General features: G+C 38.4%; 1 protein-coding gene across 1 annotated transcript in view; it reads right to left on the bottom strand.

The window, feature by feature from the left end:
- Positions 1-21,625, bottom strand: part of LOC109071078 (inactive dipeptidyl peptidase 10-like) — a 57,680-nt gene extending 36,055 nt beyond the window's left edge. The window contains exon 1 of the mRNA XM_042764415.1: positions 21,434-21,625. Within this exon, the coding sequence (XP_042620349.1) occupies positions 21,434-21,499 (66 nt within the window). The 5' untranslated portion in view covers positions 21,500-21,625. The remainder of the gene's footprint in view (positions 1-21,433) is intronic.
- Between the last annotated feature and the right edge of the window lie 1,339 nt (positions 21,626-22,964).

Raw genomic sequence — 22,964 nt, 5'->3', positions numbered from 1 at the left:
TAAAAATGTTTCTTTGATGGTCAGTGAAAATCACTTTATCAGTCTTTTTATTCAGCAAGTTCATCAGTGTGTGTTCGTTGCACTGCACTGCCATTCAGCTCAGTGGTATCATAATTTTCCTGTTATCAAACATGGAACTCAACTCAAGAACTCAAGGTCTTTTATTGTCATTCTGTACGTTGCCACATAAGAACGAAATACTTACTCGGGCCCAGCAGCGTAAAAAAGATAATTAACATACAGCATACATAGAATAATTAAAACCTAATTTAACAGACTAAAAAATTAAAAATAACAGTAGATATAATATGTACAGTATAGTTATAAGGTAGTCATTGCTTTTCTTTAGGCCTTACTTAAAACGGTCAAAGGGGCCTCCAACCAAATTTTGCTTAGGGCCCCCAAAGGTCTAGGGCCGGCTCTGTATATATATATATATATATATATATATATTTTTATATATATATATATATATATATATATATATATACATATATATATATTAGTGGTGGGCCGTTATCGGCGTTAACTTGCTGCATTAACGTGAGACTGTTATCGGGCGATAAAAAAAATATCGCCGTTAATCTATTCTCAAAGTTGGGTTGGGAGCTGGGTCTATACTACGCAAGCTACGATTACTTTCACCGTGATAGTTTAGCGCGGATGTATACCTAGACGAATTACACTGTAGGGGGCGAGAACGAGTCTTCGAACCTGTGTGTATGCCTACTGTGAAATTACCAAGCTTCCCAAAAAAAACCTCACAGACTCACGCCTGTTTCACACATACTCCGTCTGCGGTGCGTATGCAGTCCGTGTGCGTTACGTGTGTGGTGCAGAAGCAGCACGGACTCATTGTGCTTTCACACAGGACGCGTTTGCAGTCCGCTACTGATCTGCGGCTGTTTAGTCCACAAACACAACATTTGTTCATCATTCTATATTTCAAACCATGTAAAAAAAAAAATTGTGACTCTTATCACAGACCAGTAACAGTCTTTCATAATCATAGACATTAGTTTAAACTTGATAAATATAAACAACATATTATTCATGCATTTGACTTCTAGGTTTGTATAATAAGCTGCTCAAGCAAGCGGCAAAAGATTTAAACACAACAATTAAACGATCGTTGCCGCTCCTGGAACGCAATGACGGACCACAACCGCGTGAACGCTGGAATCCGTTAACATGGGTGCGTAAAAAAAAAAAAATGCAACGCATACGCACTGCAGACGGAGAATGTGTGAAACAGGCATAAGGTTGTTTGCAACTTGTGCAATGCGGAATTAGTTTACTGTAGGAGTTCTTTCAGTCTCAAGTACCACCTAAATTCAAAGCATCCATTAGCTAATGCGGAAGATGCCGGGCCAAGCAATGTAGCGCAGGGGAAGAGTCGTCGTCAAACTACTATGTTTGAGTGCAGCACAGCTTTATCAGTACTAACAAGTACATTTTATTGAACATAATTTGAATGCCTTCGGCAGAATTCAAATGAGCCATTTTAATCTAGATTAATTCCAAGATTACAGTGAGATTAATTTAGATTAAAAAAATTAATCTATGCCCACCACTAATATATATATATATAATGTATATGTTCCATGACAGTTTTCTGGCATTCCTCCTCCACCCCAACTCCTTACTATTAAAATATCATCCTATATCAGGGACTGGGGGGGTTCTCTGGGTTCGGGGCGGGCTATTAGTGATGGGAAGTCCGGTCCTTTTCCGCAAACCGGTTCTTTCGGACAGTTTGTTTCAATGAACCAGTTAATGGTTCACTGGTTCTTTTATATCATCACGTAATGACGTCAATTCTATCATCCCGGCAAATAAAAATACATTCAAACACATTAAAATAAAATAATTTGTAATCATAACTTAAGAAAAATTTTAATAACCATCATCATCATCATCTTGTATAAGTTTCTTACATTTATGTTTTGCAAAAGCACCCAATACTGACACTGATGTAGATCGCTTCACCCCAACTTCTTCCTTGTCAGCTTTTCCCACGTATTCACAGCAGCTTTATCAAGAACAGGCTTGCTCTGCGGTGAGTGATACAGGCCAAAGAGCCAGGCAGGAGGAGAACAACGGAGGCAGACATCTAACCGATCCTAATGTGTGCACGCCATGAGTGTAGAACACGTAAACACTTTTTAATAAAACATACATTTGTCCCCCGCAAATTTTTGGCCAAGTCAAGTGTGTTCATAAAGGTTTCCATGGGCCAATGTGAATAAAGCTAGATTTAAATAAAAAAAGACAGACCTGACGTTTTATTCTTATCCAAAACAAGATGTGATATGAGTGTGATACATAGGTTACATATATACACTACCAGTCAAAGTTTTTTGAACAGTAAGAAAGATCCAATAGAAAGATCCAAAAATCAGCATTTATCTGAAATAAAAATCTTTTTTAACATTATACATATACCATTCAAAAGCCTGGACTTAGTATAATTTATTTTATTTTATATTATTTTGTTTTGTGTGGGGGAGGGGTTGATATAAATTAATACTTTTATTTAGCAAGGATGCTTTAAACTGATCAAACGTTACAATAAAGACATTTATAATGTTACAAAGAAATTATATTTCAGATAAATGCTGTTCTTCTGAACTTTCTATCCATCAAAGAAACCTGAAAAAAATTCTACTCCACTGTTTTCAACATAATAGTAATAATAAATGTTTTTTGAGCAGCAAATCAGAATATTTGAATGATTTCTGAAGGATCATGTGACTGGAGTAATGATGCTAAAAGTTCAGCTTTGAAATCGCAGGAATAAATTACATTTTAAACTATATTCAAATAGAAAACAGTTATTTTAAATAGTAAACATATTTCACAATATTAATGTTTTTGCTGTATTTTGGATCAAATAAATGCAGGCTTGGTGAGCAGAAGAGAATTATAAAAAAATAATAATAATCTTACTGTTCAAAAACTTTTGACTGGTATGTATATGTATATACATAGACACGGTGGTGGGCCACCTGGACCAATATATGCCAGGGCCAATTTTTGGTCCCAGTCCAGCCCTTGTTTGGTTCATATCATGGTTTTAAAGCCACAGTTGTGTTCGATTCTGTTTGCTGTGGAGGTTCATGGCATGGCACCAGCAATGCTGAAGAACATTAGATTCACTTTTAACTTGATAATAATAATAATAACAATAATTGCTCCCTGTTAGTTCATGTTAATTAATGCATTAACAAATGAGACTTAAAATTGTTGCTTTGTAAAGCGTTACCAAAAACATAAAAAATAATCTATTGCCTTAAAAAAAAAAAAAAAAAAAAAGTCCCTTAATAATGCAAACAATTCATCGGGCAGCTTTACTGAGGCTACATATAAAAATGCATGTGCCATGGATAGATAAAAAGGAATCAGACAGTAGGGAAATGATTTTAATCAAACATGTAATAACTCAATTTGGCAGCGGAGAGTCGTGAGCTGTTTGAGAGGCGGCTGTGCGCTTTGGCTGAAAGTGCAAAGAAGACCGTCTCATTACACCTTTCCTCTGGTGCTGGAGCTGGAGCCTGGCACTCATTCAGAACTGGTTAGTTAACCCTAACCCGCTTCCACCGGAAGGGAGCAAATCCTTCTACGTCATCAACATGTGATCGGAATCGCTTGTCATCTCTTGCAGAAGGAGAGCGTTGATCTGTTCTGCCAACCACTGCTGAACTGACATTTGACTGTGTTAATGGTGTTAGTTTACCTGAACACATGACAGCTTTAAAAAAAAAAAAGGTGCCTTTCAAACTGCGGTCTGTAATGGAAACTCCACCTACTGACGTTTAAGGATTCCTTGTTCGAGACCAGCAAGGTTTGCGGCTGGTTCAGAACCAGGATCAGGGCACTGGTCCAGGATTTTTTAAATGGGAAAGCTTAGCCTAGCTCCCAACTGGGCTCCGGCACCAGCCCCAGTGGAAAAGCGGTATCAGAAAGTGCATGAGTACTTTATGGGTTAAAATATCTTGAATGTTTAAATTGACATGACTTTAAATGACGTGCAAGTGAAACTTCCATCAACTGTCTGAAATGCATACTAGTCTTGTATCACACTGTGCAGCTCGCCTGCAGAGCAAACTCAGTGTGAATACTGTGGACGTGAGGCCATTTGTGCATTTTGAGAGAGTGGCAGAAGACGCTTTAACCCTCAGTCCCAATCACTCACACTGTTTGGGAAAGTCTGTCACACTGAAAGTTTTAAAATGATTGATCTGCTCCAATAATTTGTTTGGATTCAACCTACATGATACAGTGCATAAATGTTTTGGGAATTTCTCACTTTGTAAATCGCAAAACCTGCGGGAATGTGTAGAATTATGCACAATGCCTGCAATCCCGCAGAGAAACACAGCAACTAAACTCAAAAAAAAATTGTAAGTGTAAAGACGTTTTCTAAATGTCTATTTGAGAATCTGATAAGAACCATCCTATAGCCTAGAGTGTCAGGGAAAACACAGATTCAGCTGCAGGTAACAGAAAAGTTTGTTACGCTCTCACTGAGCAAATAGGGAAAAACAGCTGGAACACAAAGTAGTGGAAGTCCAAATCAAAGTCCACAGGACCATGATAGAGTCTCTCAGCAGGGATCGATCCCAGCGTCATTCGTGACGCAGCGTCAAAGTTACACTGACCAAAGCATCGTTCATGACACAGCGTCAAAGACTCACTGAGCTCCACGATGAGAGCGTTTCAGCATGCAGAGAAGGGGCTGAGGCGATGTATCCAAATCTCAACTAAGATAGAAATAGCCAGGGCAGGTACCAGAACAAATAAGGTCTGGCAAGATCAGAAAGAGCAGTTCAAAACAAAAACAAAAAACAAAACAGCACTTGGAGCCTACAAGACGCAACACGGCAAGACAACGCAAACAAGCTGGTCACAAGCGAAACATTGTGCAACATACAACAACGGTCTCACAAAAGACTGAGCACCAGAGGATCTAAAATAGGGGAGAGCTAATGAGGAATGAATGGCAACAGGTGTGACAGAAAACATAAAAGAGAATTAAGGATAACGAGTGGGAGGGGAAAACGCCACATTGACAGCTGGCACATGGTGAGCTGTCAAAACAAAACCCATGTGCTCAGAGACAAGGCACACAGACACTAAGAAAGACAAAACACAGCAGATCAGACCGAAGTCATGACATAGACGTTTGTTCTGCACATGTTGCCCTTAATGGTACCTTCCTTTTCAAAGTGATTCAAGCAATTCAAAACCATCATGGCATACACGTTTGAAGTCTCTCAGCAGGGGGCAGGGTACTCCAAGAGAGTACTGTGGTACGTAACGTGGGCGGTGTGTATCGTGGATTTTCGGTTCCGTTTGTATATCATTACACCCCTAATGAACAGGCAACAAAGCAGCTGCTTCTTTCTGTTTCTGAAGAGTATTTAATGATTCAAACAGCCATTCAGATTTATGTATTTGCAATGGTGTTCATCACAGCGCCATATACTTTTATTTATTTTCAAACTTACATTTTTTTACATTTTAATCTGGACTACAACATGCTCTAGATCAGGAATGAGCAAACTCTGTCCTGGAGGGCCACTGTCCTGCAGAGTTGAGCTCCAACCCTGATTAAATACACCTGAAGCAGTTAATCAATGTCTTCAAGATTACTAGAAGCAGAGGCTGCGTTTACACTTGACATTAACATGCGACCTGTATCTGGATGTTGTCCACATACACATTGAAAAGACAAGTGTAAACGCACTTCTGATCAGAATGTTATCTGATCAGCGTGTCCTGGTCCAGACTTGTTCGAGGACCCATTGTGATTGGATCTCAGTGTAATGTAAATGCAATCCAGCTATCATTCACAGGTCGATGTCACGCAAGACCCCGCCCCCTCTCTCGCAAACTGTCAGAAAAAAAGACGGAGAACACCCGTGTGTTGACTCCTAGACTTAGCTTTGATTTGTAAAATGTCCCGCGACTGAAAATGCTTTTCAAAAGAAAAGCCACCACTTCAGGTTGACTTTAGTGTAAACGCAGCCAGAGATGGTCTTATTATTGGGAGATGAGAGGGTCTGTATTACTTACCACTGGAAAAAGCCTAACAGCTAACTTGGATCATGTGAGGCACCTCAGGGAATCATTCAGTGGCAGTGACGTCAGTGGCCAGCTTTCACAGTTTACATTAGACAGTAAAAAAGAGCTCGAATTCACTTACTGGTCACTGCAATTTAAGATTAGGATTTATTCTGTTCAAAAACAGCATTATTGGGCATACATAACACTGATACTAATCACTAAAATGTCATTTTTTTTTTTTTGTTGAAATCTGGAAGCCATAGAAAGAATACCTGTTTATTCAATAACATTTACTTTTTTACCTTTATTCACTGAAAAGTGTTATATCATCACCATACACAAAAGTCACAAGTCATTTTATTTCAAGTCTAATTATTGAAACTTGGAAGCCATAGAAAGGAAGCAACATACAATATAATACAATAATTTAAATAATTAATGTCCTTTATTCATTAAAATGCATTACATCAACATAAGGCATATGGCCACATGGACATTACAATTCAAGTCTAATTACGGGTAAAACCTGAAAACCAAAGAAAGAAAATATCTATATTTTTAGACAATACACATGTCTTTTATTAAATAGTAATGCAACACTTATTTGCTGGTAGCAGCTGTGGCCTAATGGTTAGAGAGTTGGACTTGTAACCAGAAGGTCGCAGGTTCGAGTCTCGGTGCTGGCAGGAGTTGTAGGTGGTGGGGGAGTGAATGAACAGCGCTCTCTTCCACCCTCAATACTCATGGCTGAAGTACACTTGAGCAAGGCACTGAACCCCCAGTTGCTCCCCGGGCGCTGGATATAGCTGCCCACTGCTCCGGGTGTGTGTTCACGGTGTGTTCACTTCTCACTGCTGTGTGTGTGCACTTGGATGGGTTAAATGCAGAGCACCAATTCCGAGTATGGGTTACCATACCTGACATACCTCACGACTTAAACTTAATGCAATTTTTATCAAGGTAAAATCTACATCTAGTTCCCAACGAAAGTATTGTTTAGTGTAAAACACGTTGAAGCTTAGCGAATAGACTGTTGATTCATTAACTGATAAGCTGTTTCCTCACAAAAGCAGTTTATTTCGCATAGCGAAGCCTCTCCTCCATTGCCATCCATTAGAAAAAGGCCAAAGCCACAGGGTTAGCATTAGCAGTTAGGCTTTTTTGGCTAGAGGTTGCAGGCTTGCCTTCCACTGGCTTTGCTAGACGGCCACGGACAGGTGAGTTTTATCAGGGTCAGAGCTAAACTCTGCAGGACATCCCTGCCCTAGATACTGACTGAAAATGTTCTGATTCATTATTGGTCGGTAACACTTTACAATAAGGCTCCATTAGTTAAAATTAGTCAATTAATTAGTTAACACAAACTAGCAATACAAACTACTATACTAAAAACTGACTATAAATCATTTGTTAATTTTAATTAATGTTTAATAACACATTATTGAAATCAAAACTCGTAAATGTATTATTTGACTGGTTCTCAATTCAGATTCAAAATCTGCTCGAGTTAACAGATCATCATTATTCAGATCATCATCAGCTGGTCAGGAGAGAGATCCATGAACTGAACTGAATGTGCAGAGCAGTGGGTCCCGGACTGGAATTAAGAACCACTGTTAATGGACTTGATCTAACAACAAAGGTAACTAACTTTAACATAATAACTTCTGTAACAAATGTAGCTCTCTCTCGTTATTAATGTTAGTTAATGCATTAACCAACGTTTACTAATGAGACCATCTTGTAAAGCCTTAGCCTACCTATTGTTCTTCATAATTCTTTTGCATATGAATGTTGGAAACATAAATACAATAAAGCAATTCTCAAAAATGTAGAGTTCTTTTTTGTAAGGAGAAGTTATTATACATGTAATAGTATAACACTTTTTTGCAACTCATTTCAATATTGTGATAATACCGTATACTGTGATAAAAGCTTCAACGATTATCGCAACATGAAAATTCGATACCGTCATGTGCTTAGTACAGACTCAGCTGACAAAACCTCGCTTTAGAGAGATGGACAGACACTCGATTCTTTATATAGCACCTTTCCACAGCTCAAAAATGTACTATGGCTCTTTCTTAATATTTTTGTTAGTAATATTTCCTTTTCTTTTCTGTGCACCTTCATTTTTTAACATTATCCCCTTGCCTTCAGTCATTAACTGTATCTGTTGTCCTGTAAGATATAATATAATAATCTCCGTTGTCAGTCTGCAGCAGGTCAGATTTAAAGGTGTCTTGTTAAGTCTTTAATGAAGGTATTGTTAGAAGATTCAAACACAGGTTAGTAAGCGATTCGGTGTAAAGTCAAAGCGTTACGTTTACACTCTCAGTATGAAAGCTGATTATTTGCAGCTGTTATTCAAGTGCTGTACAGTTACACTGTTTCTAACTTCTAACAGAAGCTGCTGATCACTGTATTTAATATTAAGGCAGAAAATAATCAATGTCATTGCGTCTCACAGCTGTCTCACCAGAATATTAAACAGCACACACATGTAATCTGTCAGCTAAACTCAATGCTTCAATATTTCTAAGGTTGTAGGAAGCTCCAAACATCCTGAAAACACACGTTTATTTCACACAGAAGAAACAGGCGGATCTCCCTGATCTATGGCCTCTGCATTCATGAGCTCCAGATTTAGTCAAGCTGAGGAGAACCTTGTGCAAGGTGTTGAAGAATGAGAGAGAGAAACGTCTGACTGACCTGATTTCACCGGCTCGCCTGTGTTTGTGTGTATAATATACATTTATATATGTGTGTTTAGTTCACGCTCACACACTCGTCTGTGAAGTTCAGCGTACTAGACTAATCTATCTTTAGCATTTGTCTTCAGTTTCTTTGATAAAAACACCATCTCAGTGTTGACGAGAGGACTAAACTGAGAGAAAAAGGATGTGTTTTCAAACAAAAACATATTAGTGTGGACAAGGCCGTACACGACCGGATCACCCTGTCGGGTTCACTGGGTCCTAAATCACCCTGAAAGGGTTTATTCTGCGATAACAACCGGCTGGACGTACATTATCTGGCTTATTACATGACTACTTGACACATAAGTAATAATTAAAATAATTACTTGTTTCTAACAAACGTCTTTGAGCCTAGATGAATGAACCGGCTCAGACAGGACAGACATTTAAGGCATAAAGTAGAACTCTATCAGAAGACAGGGACATAAAATGCTCATTCTAGAAGTGTTTTAAAATCTGGCCTGTTTATCATCTTAAATCCATTACAGTGTACAAAACAATCATTCTGGCAGCAAGACGAACACTTTAACAATACAACAAGAGCGCGGCATGTGATGAGCACGTTATTCAGTGTTGCTAATGACAACGGTTTCGGGAATAACACACATCGGAATGTCATGACTGACCAATCAGAATCAAAGCAATGTCACAGAGATAAAAACAGCAGAATCAATTATGGAATTTCAGGAGGGACACAAAAAAAACGACAATAATTTCAGATGAATTAGTCGATGAGTTGCCTACTCATCACACACAGCGCTGAAGTGCTGCTCTGAGTGTTTGGATTGAGTTCAGCCACATGTCCCCGTTTCATTGTGTGTGTGTGTGTGTGTGTGTGTGTGTGTGTGTGTGTGTGTGTGTGTGTGTGTGTGTGTGTGTGTGTGTGTGTATTCACACTCATTAAGGTGAGACGGCGCTCTCTCTCTCTCAGGACTGTACGCTAATTACTCTGGGTCAGAGTGATAATTGCATGAGTATGTGCTGGATTTGGCACTATTAATAAAGTTCGTTAAGTCTTCTGCCCTCTGACCCCCCCAGACCTTTACTGACTCTCACTTAATTGAGGAGCTTTAAAATTGACACATAATCTGATCAACAAAAAAAGAGCAAAAGCCAAACGCTCCAAACATGGGATGAAAACAGCACTTTCACTTTGAATCACATGCTGCTGATGAATTATCACTCAGTGCAGACCAGACAGAAACGCACTTCTGGTTTGAATTACACACAAAATTATGTTCATTTGAAACTAGTTTGTTTTATGCAACACCAAACATCTTCCGCTGTAACGAGAAGCTTTTCTAAACCTGCTGTCCAACAAAAGACAAAAAATATATTCTATACTGTAATTAAAGGCTATCTTGATTAGCAATAGATTATAAATATACTTAATTTTTATGAAAATACCCAAGATGGCTTGAAGAACACAGATAAACTATACATTGTTGCAGTCAAGTGTTTATTGTCTTCATGTTTCATCATTCAAATCTTTTTTATCTTTTTATTCAGTTACAGCGATAGCTGGATGTCTTTGTCCATATTTGGGACGTCATGAGTTCTACTACTTAGGGCTGCACAATTAATCAAAATTAAATCGCAAAGGCAATAAATCGCGATTAGGCAGAAGCTGTGATTGTCATGCGTATCTTTCAGTGAAGTGGAGTTGTGTGATCAGCAGTAAGTCTCCATCTAAAGACCAGAGGGCGCTCTCGCGCTGAAAATCCAAATATGCCCGAAGAAGAAATCCAGGAAATGAAATCGCTGCAGCTGAATAAACAGAAGATTTAACTGCTTTCATTGATTCAACGTGACTAATAAACACACGACTAGGGCAATATACGGTTATCTGAGTTATTATTATTATAAGTTTCATCATAATAAAGCATATCTATGATGAAATGCTAATCGACATAGCCATTAGCACTGCTTGGAATACAATGGAATATTGTGTGCCTTAAGTATTCTGTTTAAGAAGCCACATCATCTCACAGAAGGATTTATTTTGAACACTCAACTGACGTTATGAAGTGAGTTTGGAGTAAAAACATGTTATTAAATGTGGTATTTTCACGTGCTCTCAGATGGAGCAGCATTTACTACACAGATCCGTAGTTCACTGAGAAGATACGCAAACAGCTGTCATTATCGCAAACGATTTTATTGATTTCAGAGAACTACGGCTCTGTGTAGTAAATGCTGCTCTACCTGAAAGCAGGTGATGGAGATTTACTGCTAACCGCAGAACCGGCTTTACTGACTAAAAGTGCATGATTATCAGGATTAATTGCATTCGATTAATCATGCAGCCCTACTACTACTACTTCTGTGAAGCCTCCGTTTCCAGTATTAATGAAACATTACATGTGTTTTTAGCACTAAATAATGGCCAACCCATCCTAAAATAATACTTCTCTCAAAATATATCTGAAGTAGACATGTGGTAACCCATGCTCCAGAGTACAGGAGTGTACAGGAGTTGTTGTTTTTTTGTTTGTTTGTTTTTTGCTAATTTGTTTTTTAAAAAAAACACATTTTAAATCGCAAATCATAAAGAACACTCTGATGTGCCAAGATAAACTGAACCGAACCGTAAACTGTAGTTAAAAAACTGAGGTCTATATTGAACCGTGGGCTAAATGTATTGTTGCTATTCTACTAGATACCTGTTAGGACTGACATCAATTACAAAATACTGCTAGTTACTCTTAAATGCATAAGTGGCAAAAGCCACAGTCCACAAAAGAGGAGGCAAAGCCTTCTCACATTTGGCCTCTAAAGTCTGTAACAGTCTTCATAGCAATGCTTGGCACTCAGACACTCTCTCAGTTAAAGACTAACTAAAGACATGCATCTATAAAGCTTTCATCAAACTATCATCACTCATCCTGCAAACTAGCAATTCAGATATATCAGACCACATTAAATGACCAACATCTTCCCTGCGTTGAAATTATATGACCAGCACCGATGCTAATTTTTGTCCTTTTGTCTCCCTGTTTGTGTCTGGACACGTCCATCATGAGGTTGGAGGTCAGACCTTCACAAGCCGTCCAGACTGACCGATGACGAGGAACACGAGGTCGCAGTCATTGCTTTGATAATGCATTGATCAGAGACATTAAAGCATCATTTCTGCAAAGCACTGAAACATCTCTGTAATGCTGAATTGTGAGATAAGCTATAAAAATACATACATCTTGACTTGATTATGGAACATAAGAAAGACGTATGGTATGTTTTTGAACAAGATCAAGCAGAATCAACACTGATTTAAAATTCACTGCATTGAGATACAGTGATCAAAGAAAAACTAACATGATGCACATCTCTAAAATATTACATTTTTTATGCAGTATATTATGATGGGGAAATGAAAACATATTGAAGAGCAGTAATGATCCATAAATCTCAAAAGAAATCCATTAGAAAGCATGATTGTTTCCTTTACTTTTAGGAACCGAATCAATAATGTCACACAGTTGATGCCGGCTGCCATGTTGAGCTGACCAGCATCATGAGGCCTGTGTTTCCTCTGAAGGCTGTTTGTAGGAGACACAGACGCTCTCTAGTGGTCATAACGGAGCAGTACAGGACGGCAGCGAATCATGAGCAGCACTTTAGCTGAACTGAAGTCAGGGAGCATCACTTAGACGAGCACTAATCAGTTAAGAAGCCAAATGGATCTAAACACACGCTCACTGAGGTGCAGACTGTAGATGATGCAGTTAATGTATTGCATTTGTAATTTATTGCTGCTGGTAGAGAATAAATGAGGTTCTGTCACAGTGTAAACCAGCTTTAACATCTGCTCATGGCCAGAGCCAGCAGGAAGGAATTTTTCCATTTTCAAAAATAAAATTTGAAGTTCTCTGAATGATTAATCAGCACAGAAATTCCTCCTATGAGTAGACGGTTTGATTGTTCATAGGGATGCACCAAAATTTCAGCCGCCGGAAATTATCAGCCGAAAATGACATTTCAGGTTCTCGGCCGAAAGAGAAAAACGGGCTCAATATTGCGCTCTGTGAATGTGCGTTCTGTTGAGTAGCTCATGGCCCATTTAATAGAGGAAATAAAATCAAGTCTGGATAGCGGAGGAGTTGTAGGGGCGGTCTTTCTTGACTTGCGTAAGGCCTTCAATACAGTAAACCATGAATTACTGATAGATAAATTAACACATTTTTCTATTAGTAAATGTACAATAAATTGGATTCAATCCTTTCTCAGTGCAAGGCAGTAGTGTGTATCGATAAATAATGTATCATCTCCCTTAAGAGCATGCATCATGGGTGTGCTGCAGGGCCCTATATTGGGGCCCTTGTTGTTTTCTCTTTATATTAATGATTTTCTGTCTGTGTGTATTAATGCTAAAATTATAATGTATGCTGATGACACAATGGTGTATATTCATGATAAAACTGCTAAGGATGTTGCCCAAAAGTTAACTGAGGAAATGAAAAAGATTTCCATTTGGCTGAAAAACTCTCATTTAACTTTGAATGTTGACAAAATGGTTTCTATATTTTTTACAAACCTTCTCGCTATGTAAAAATGAACCAAAAATCATAATTGAAGGTCAGGAAATCCCAAGGGTTGACCAAATTAAATATTAAGGAGTCATTCTTGACCCAAATTTAAATTTCAAAAAACATATTAAAAAGATAACTAAGACGTTGAAAATTAACATAGCACATTTTAGATATATTAGAAACTCTCTGACTATAGATGCATCTAATTTATATCTAAATGCAATGATAATTCCGCACTTTCGTTACTGCATGACGAGTTGGTCACAGGCATGTAAAACAGCATTAAGGCCCCTGGAATCATTGTATAAAAGTTCTCTTAAGGTTCATGACAAGAAATCTCGGCTATTTCATCACTGTCATATTCTTTAAAAAACATAGTATATTAAGTTTTGAAAACATAATTATATATTCAAATCTCTGTCTTTTGTTCAAGATAATAAATGGTACTGCAGCTCCTCTGTTAAAAAAGTTCATCTCACTGAGTTCAGAAATTACATCTCGAGCCACTTGGTCGACTGTTCGGGGCGAGTGTAGGATTCCTCAGTGTAAAACAGCATCCAGCAACTCAGCTTTCTCTAGTGTGGCCATCAGACAAGTTGCCAATAGAGTTGACCACATGTGTAAATTTTAACACTTTTTCACATCGTGCCAAAAATGACTTCTTCTAAAACAAACATGTTCACATAATGTATTGTAATTGATGAGTATGTGAGAGTGTATTTGTAAATGAATGCTGAGGAATGAATGAAGGGTGTGGTAATTTTAATGCTGTTTTGGGGTAAATGTATTATTAACATGTGTATCTATTTGTCATCAGCCTGCCAAGGGACTACAGGTGGAAATTAGCATAAGTGCTACAACCTGGTATAATGCATCTCTCCTTTCTAAGGTTAATGTATATTTTACAGTGTCCCTGTTCAAATAAATAAAAAGAAAAGAAAAGTGCAATCAGAGATGATGAGACCTGCAAAGGATTATGGGGAAGGTAGTCTGACAGAGTGGCAAGAGTCAGGGGTGGAGTGCCCTCTGGTGGAGTTCATGGCCAATTGCCGGAGAGCACCGGTACGTTACTGCTGATAGGACACCACATTCAGTAAGACAAATGCAATGATCATCATGATAGAAACGCTATCAACGTAATCATAAACACTAGTACAGAGATCTGTAGAACAAGTAGGTTACAGAATGAAATATGTGGCAAACATGCAGACAGTGGCCATGAAGAAGGCTATTTCATTCAGTTTTAGTATTAAACCTTTCACAAAGTCATGTTAAATCATTCATGAGAGCACTAGACAATGTTCTCATCATATAGCAATGCTTACTAATGAACACGGTCAAAAGTAATAAGTATTGTTGCATGAATAATAAATAATAAAATATTCACCCCTAAACTATAGTAAAGTATTAACAAATTTTGATGCAATAAATAAGGTCGGTAAAACTTTACAATAAGGTTCATTAGTTAACAGTAGTTAACTGTATTAGTCAACAGGAACTAAGCATGAACAGCATTTATTGATCTTAGTCCATGTTAGTTTCAACATTTACTACTGCATTATTAAAATCTAAAGTTGTGCTTATTAACATTAGTTAATGCATACTGTGAACTAACAAACAAAAAATGAATAACTATTTTCATTAACATTAACAAAGATTAATAAATACTGTAATAAATGTACAGGTCCTTCTCAAAAAATTAGCATATTGTGAAAAAGTTCATTATTTTCCATAATGTAATGATAAAAATTAAACTTTCATATATTTTAGATTCATTGCACACCAACTGAAATATTTCAGGTCTTTTATTGTTTTAATACTGATGATTTTGGCATACAGCTCATGAAAACCCAAAATTCCTATCTCAAAAAATTAGCATATTTCATCCGAGCAATAAAAGAAAAGTGTTTTTAATACAAAAAAGTCAACCTTCAAATAATTATGTTCAGTTATGCACTCAATACTTGGTCGGGAATCCTTTTGCAGAAATGACTGCTTCAATGCGGCGTGGCATGGGGGCAATCAGCCTGTGGCACTGCTGAGGTGTTATGGAGGCCCAGGATGCTTCGATAGCGGCCTTAAGCTCATCCAGAGTGTTGGGTCTTGCGTCTCTCAACTTTCTCTTCACAATATCCCACAGATTCTCTATGGGGTTCAGGTCAGGAGAGTTGGCAGGCCAATTGAGCACAGTAATACCATGGTCAGTAAACCATTTACCAGTGGTTTTGGCACTGTGAGCAGGTGCCAGGTTGTGCTGAAAAACAAAATCTTCATCCTCCATAAAGCTTTTTCAGCAGATGGAAGCATGAAGTGCTCCAAATCTCCTGATAGCTAGCTGCATTGACCCTGCCCTTGATAAAACACAGTGGACCGACACCAGCAGCTGACATGGCACCCCAGACCATCACTGACTGTGGGTACTTGACACTGGACTTCAGGCATTTTGGCATTTCCTTCTCCCCAGTCTTCCTCCAGACTCTGGCACCTTGATTTCCGAATGACATGCAAAATTTGCTTTCATCCGAAAAAAGTACTTGGGACCACTGAGCAACAGTCCAGTGCTGCTTCTCTGTAGCCCAGGTCAGGCGCTTCTGCCGCTGTTTCTGGTTCAAAAGCACAGGCCTGTGCACGGTGGCTCTGGATGTTTCTACTCCAGACTCAGTCCACTGCTTCCGCAGGTCCCCCAAGGTCTGGAATCGGTCCTTCTCCACAATCTTCCTCAGGGTCCGGTCACCTCTTCTCGTTGTGCAGAGTTTTTTGCCACACTCTTTTCCTTCCCACAGACTTCCCACTGAGGTGCCTTGATACAGCACTCTGGGAACAGCCTATTCGTTCAGAAATTTCTTTCTGTGTACCTTACCCTCTCGCTTGAGGGTGTCAATGATGGCCTTCTGGACAGCAGTCAGGTCGGCAGTCTTACCCATGATTGCGGTTTTGAGTAATGAACCAGGCTGGGCGTTTTTAAAAGCCTCAGGAATCTTTTGCAGGTGTTTAGAGTTAATTAGTTGATTCAGATGATTAGGTTAATAGCTCATTTAGAGAACCTTTTCATGATATGCTAATTTTTTGAGATAGGGTTTTCATGAGCTGTATGCCAAAATCATCAGTATTAAAACAATAAAAGACCTGAAATATTTCAGTTGGTGTGCAATGAATCTAAAATATATGAAAGTTTAATTTTTATCATTACATTATGGAAAATAATGAACTTTTATCACAATATGCTAATTTTATGAGAAGGACCTGTATAGTTCATGTTAGTTAATACATTAATTAATGTTAACAGAAGACACCTTTTGGACTACTGTAATGCACTTTATTTGGGAGTGAGCCAATCTCTTATTTCAAAATTGCAATTGGTCCAAAATGCAGCAGCGAGGCTCACTACTATAAAGAAAGGGGAGCATATTTCTCCAGTTTTGGAAAAGCTGCATTGGCTTCCGGTTAAATAGCGGATTCAGTATAAGCTGTTGTTGTACGCTTTTAAAGCTGTCCATGATATGGCCCCAGAATATATTACCTGGGGCCGGATTCACAAAACATTCTTAAGAAATTTCTTCTTAACTGCCGTTTTCTTCTTATTTTTTAACTTTAGAAAAAAGTTAAGAATATTTTGTATTCCCAAAAATCCACCTTAAGAATATTCTTAACTTTTTTTTTAAGATTGTTTTTCAGACAAAACCTAAGAAGAATTCAAATTCTTGAAAACAATCTTCTTAAAAATCATCATAAATAACTTCTTAAATTTAGGACAGCCCCAGACTGGTCTTAAATCCCAAACGGTAAGAATTATTAAATTAATTTATTGGGTTATTTCAAATTAATTGTTTTATTTAAGCATTGCAACAACAGCTACATATAACACACATTAGGACTAGGGATGTGCACGAGTGTTCTGAAGTGATCGATCAGTCATTATGATTAGTAATGGTGTATACACATACCGGAGAACACAGCACAAAAATTAATGAAACATATCGCTGCAGTTTGAGACGGGCTATTTTTAAAAAATAACTTCAAAAACACGCCGCATTAAAAACGTGAACCTGAGCGCCAGTCAAACTCACAACGAAAATAGTGTGCGTGCTTATTATGATTATTATGGTAATATTTTTATAAAGTATGTGGGTAATCTGCAGGAAGCGCAAAAAGACAATAGTGTGATTTTATCAGTGCGCCATGTTTTCATTCAGATAACGGCTGATGTTTTCTTCTTAAGAAAAAAATTACTATGTTCTTAAGCATATATTTGAGAACTTATTAAGAATTTTTCAAGAACATTCTTACAAACTTCGTGGAATTTATCTCAAAGATCATTTAACTGCTTACTGCTCTCAGTTCCAAACACTCACCTGAAAACAAAGGGGGATCGTGCTGAACCCAGACTGTGGAGCACCCTTCCACCTGACATCAGATCTGCACCCTCGGCTGATGTTTTTAAATCTTGCTTGGCTTTTAATTGTTGACTTTGGAAGAAGTAAATTGTTTTAATTTAACTATCCTCATCTTGCATGTTATGTTGCTGTACAGTCCTTTGGTCTACTTTGTAGTGGAAAGGGCTCTATAAATAAAGCAGACTTGAGACTTATTGTAAAGTGTTACAAAAGAGAGAAAACATCTTTCCCAAGCATCTCCATGTCTGTCTGTTTATATGCAGTGTATATAATGAGCAGCATTTGTAGGTGTTATAGTACACAGCATGTTAAATCAGCACTGATCTCGCAGCACAAACATGAAGAGCCGTCAGATCCATTACAGCTGTGGGAAGAAAACTCTGCTGCTAAAAACACAGATGTTTCCTTCAAGGAGGAAAAAAAATGAAGATGATAAATTAACAGTACAAAACTAAAACAACAGTGTCAATCTCTCATTTATCCCCCACACGTGACGTTTCAGAGGAAGGAAGCGTCTATTTTAACTCCACTGAGCTCACTGTGTCTCACTGAGTGTGGAGATCCAGGCCAAAAGAGACGTGAGGTGAGGAAGATCTGGCTGATCAGAGTTCAGATCTATGACGGTAAAGTCTGCAGCACCAGAGTGATGAAATCTGCTGCTCTGAGGGTTATGATGTAGAGACATTTACAGGAACGAGAACAAGCAGACAACGACTCATGATTGATACTGTTAACCACTGATATTTCTGAGGATATTATGTGGCCATTTCTCTCTTGAGCAGCACAAGTAAACCTCAAGCTCTGATGAGAACATTAGGAAATGAAGTCAAGAAAGACAGAGCTGGATGAGTTTCGGAGTCTGAGAACAAACAGCACAGCGTTGACATCGATTCTTACATCTACAGGAGCAGAAATGAACCAAAACCTCTCTGGGTTTTTATTAATCCAAAGCAAATTCATACATTTCATGTTCAATCTGATGTTTAAATAAAGTTGGGACATTATTTAATTTAAACACCCAATTTTAATATTTCTGTCTATTGATGAATATTATTTATTTTTAAACATTTTCATATTGTTTCTGCTTTATTATCATTACTATTATTAAAAAATTAATAAAAATAAAATACTGGGTCAATAAATCCTCACTAAACACTGCTCGTTGTGACAGTGTTTTTCAGAAGCCATGTGGTTTAAAATGCACAAACCTGGTGGAGACTTAGTTTTGATAAACAGTATGTTTGTATATCATAAACATTAAACATAAAAATGCTGTGCTGTGGTGCTGTTGCTGACAGAGTAAACAGCTTTAACCTGGAAGCATGTAACCCTCCGGAGGAGGAACGATTTTCACTGGGATCCACAGACGCTCTGCTGTTTGCATGTTTCTGCATCTGTTGCGTGGGAGCTCGTGCTGAGAGTTATGCCACCCACCAACAGCCATCATCGTCTACAACAACCAGCTTTAATTCCTCTTTGATGTGCCATTAAACCAAGACCAGGAAACTATCATTCCAGTATTTGCAGAGCAGAACTGACAAACCGCCGCACACTCAGATCAGATCATCGCTGCAGCGGCTGTAATGTCCAGAAAGCATGAATGATTTATCAGTGCTTCGGAACGGAGCCAGAGTGAACGCTGTCTAACTAGTATCAAAACATACTGAGTGAATAATGCACATAGATTCATAAAATCAGAATCATCAGGTGTAAATGCTGCCTGTTCGTTAGTGATGGACATGAAGCAGCTGCTAAATAAGGTTCGCTGTGGCAGACGAGCATCTGATTATTGTACAGAAACATATAGAGAAACATATCTGTCCTATTTCACTCAACAAACATCACCTCCTTCATTTTTAGTGAACACTCCAAAATATTTTAAGCATATCTGATAACTAATGACTCGAAAATACATAGAGTACAGAAATAATTCACATTAGATTCAATTCATTATTAATCATTTTTACAAAAGTGATAATTGAACATGTTTGTGAATCTCACGCATGTATCTGAGCAGAAGCAGTATGTGTTCGGTTCAGAGCTTCATCTCTCTTTAAATCTCAATCCGGCGTCCAGTTTCTTTTGTCGTTTCAGTTCCTCTAATGCTCAGTCTCACTTCCTCTTATCTGTCTGAGTCTCCGGCTGCTATCAGATGTTCTCCAGCAGCAGACGAGACGCTTCCAAACACTCTCTTCATTCAGTTAGAAAACTCTAAACTAATTACACCAGCGTTTGTCACGGCAGATACACATTTCAGTGTAATATTGGGAAGTGGCTTTCTATGCATGGATACCTGTGTGTGTGTGTAACATGAGTTTCCATTATGAGCATATCTGATATCACAGAGTGTCTCTGAAGGTAATATGAGCACACAGACTATACCATATAACCGCATTGTGTGTGTGTGTGTGTGTATGTGTATGTGTATGTGTATGTGTGTGTATGTGTGTGTGAGATGTTGAGCTGATGGACAGACGCATGAGTGACGTTTGACCCTGACTGACCTCTCGTGTTCAACGCTGCTGTGAGATCTAATCCGATCATTTACACACGGTCATCCTAACGGAGCGTCCTGTAGATGTGAGATGCTGGTGGTGTTTCCCAGACCTGCTCCTGTTTATCACCGTGAAGCTGCTTTGAAATGATCTGTACTGTATAAAGCACTCTGGATATAAAGGTGACCAGAGACTCAAGTGTCTCTGGCCTCCAGGATCAGGGCTGGCAAACACTGATCTACAGCGCCAGCGATGAGGATGATGAAGATCCTTTAACAGCGTCAAGCACGCGGTGAGCTCTGAACAGTCCATCATAAACTATTAAACATTCATGAACACACAGAGGGGCTTCGCTGCCTCTCAAACACATACCAATGAACACAGGAATAAAGAGACTCTCTTTTTACAGCAATTATTATCAAAAGAGAAAAGCCTTCAGACCTGTGTGAGGGAATCAGAATCTCATCATGAACCTGTAGCTACACATTCATCCATGTGCATCTGCAGAAGAACATTCTTCACAATTATTCACATCTTGAACAGAGTTATTTTATAGTATTTATTTAATTTTATAAAAGTTTATTAAAATCACTCATAGCTTTATTATGGCTCAGTCCATCTCAAAATTTTGATTGGATTGGAAGGAGTGGTCTGAACCTGAAATAATCCGATCCGCAGGACAAAATTAAGCATGCAAATGCTTGAATCTGACTATATTCTCCACAGGATTCAATACTAAACAACGCTCAGAATCACTTCTGAATCATTAAAGAGACTTGTGATGCGTCCGAGAATCATTTTTCTCTAGAACAAATTCATGGCTCACCTCACTGATGATGCACACGACATACAAGCAGACAAACCCAGAATACATGTATCAATAATCAGATCTGTCAGATTTTACTTGTATTTTTAGGCACTTTTGTGCATATTATATATATATTATATATATATATAGATATATATATATATATATATATATATATATATAAATAATGCACAAAAGTGCATATATATACAGAACAAACAAAAGACAAAAAACAGCATAGCAGGAAATATCACGATATAACATGACAACCACATCAGCTGAATTATTATTGATCATCTGTAATTGATCTGCCACTGTTTTCATTTCAAAGCAAATCCAGCACACAAACTCCAGTGATGTCAGCGCAGAAAACACTTACTGTGATGCTCTTGGATGATGAGGACTGACATTTCACCTGATGAGAGACGCTGGCCGTTTGATTCATCGAGGAGCGGCGACGAAGATGCGATCGATCGATCAGTTCAGTGTGATCAGTTCCGTCTGTCTGCCAGAAGCGCCTCGATGATGATCGGATCGAAGAGAACAGCGAATGAACCGAGCGCGCGCGCTCTCTCTCTGTCTCTCTCTCTGTCTCTCTCTCTCTGTCTGTCTCTCTCTCTCTCTCTCTGTCTCTCTCTCTCTGTCTGTCTCTCTCTCTCTCTCTCTGTCTCTCTCTCTGTCTCTCTCTCTCTGTCTCTCTCTCTCTCTCTCTCTCTCTCTCTCTCTGTCTCTCTCTCTCTCTCTCGTGTAACGGAGTCACTGTAACTCACTCTAGAGTGAACGTTACTCGTGTTTGTTCATGCAGATCTGCTGTCATGCCGTTAATCTCTGATCAGTCGCCTCTGGAGCAGCTCATCTGAGAGTCTGCACGCGCTTCAACATCAGCAGGTGTCTGAACTTCACATCAGCGCCGTGAAGTTAGTTTTAGGTTCGATATTCGTTTCTATTCACTGTTCTATAGAGTCAACAGTTCAACTAAGTCAAATATATCACTAACACGATTAGTTTTAACAATATGCAACCACTTTATATCGACGTAAAAAAAGGGACCGTCTGACAATTCCACCGACTGGGTAAAAACGTCCAATGTATAAAAATAACGCATTGACAAACTGTAAAGCTTGTATTACTCATAGTGATTTACTACAGGTGAGCCTTCATATATGTACGGCATCCAATTATTTTAATTTAAAAGGTCACCGTAAGTCCCCAAAAGTGTTGTTCCATGTTCCAGAGGTTGTAGTACATTGCTAAATACAGGACTGGCTACGGGTGAGGTTTTGCCAATATCTCACTAGTAAGTCAATCTTATATGTAGCAACGAACTATAACCTTTGGAACATGGAAAACACTTTTGGGGACTTACAGTAACTATAAATAAAATAATTGTGTAACACATACAGTATATAAAAGGAAGTTTTGGGGAAATCTCACCTGTAGTATTGTTCAGACTGCACGATTTTAGCCCCGATTTTGGCTCGCCGAAAAGTTTTGAGAAATCACTGACAAGTGCCTGAAATCACAGGCAAATCAGTGCTCGTTCACGCGAGTGACAACCACACAGTGTGAATGAGAGAAGACACGATCTGAGAGGGCTAACATTTTTAATAATAATCCCAGTCTCACGTGAGAACTCGTGATATCGCATTGTTTTCTTGTCATATCTCACGTGTGAAGATACAACTACGTTTGGTTGTGAAACGTAGTTGCGTGCCAGACAGAGTTGTCGGCGATTCTTCCTATTGTAAAGTCATGCAGTGTGAAAACAACAGAGACACAACTACTGTGAAAACCTGAACTCGGCTTAACGTGAGATATTTGCAAAATATCTGCCCAGTAGTCATTTACTAGTTATTTCTCTGTAAACAATAACTGAATGAATTGTTGGATTTCGTTTTGTAGTGTGAGGT

Source organism: Cyprinus carpio, chromosome A9 (assembly GCF_018340385.1).
Source record: "Cyprinus carpio isolate SPL01 chromosome A9, ASM1834038v1, whole genome shotgun sequence".
In the NCBI taxonomy this organism is placed as follows: domain Eukaryota; kingdom Metazoa; phylum Chordata; class Actinopteri; order Cypriniformes; family Cyprinidae; genus Cyprinus; species Cyprinus carpio.
This window is presented reverse-complemented; position numbering and strand designations above follow the sequence as displayed.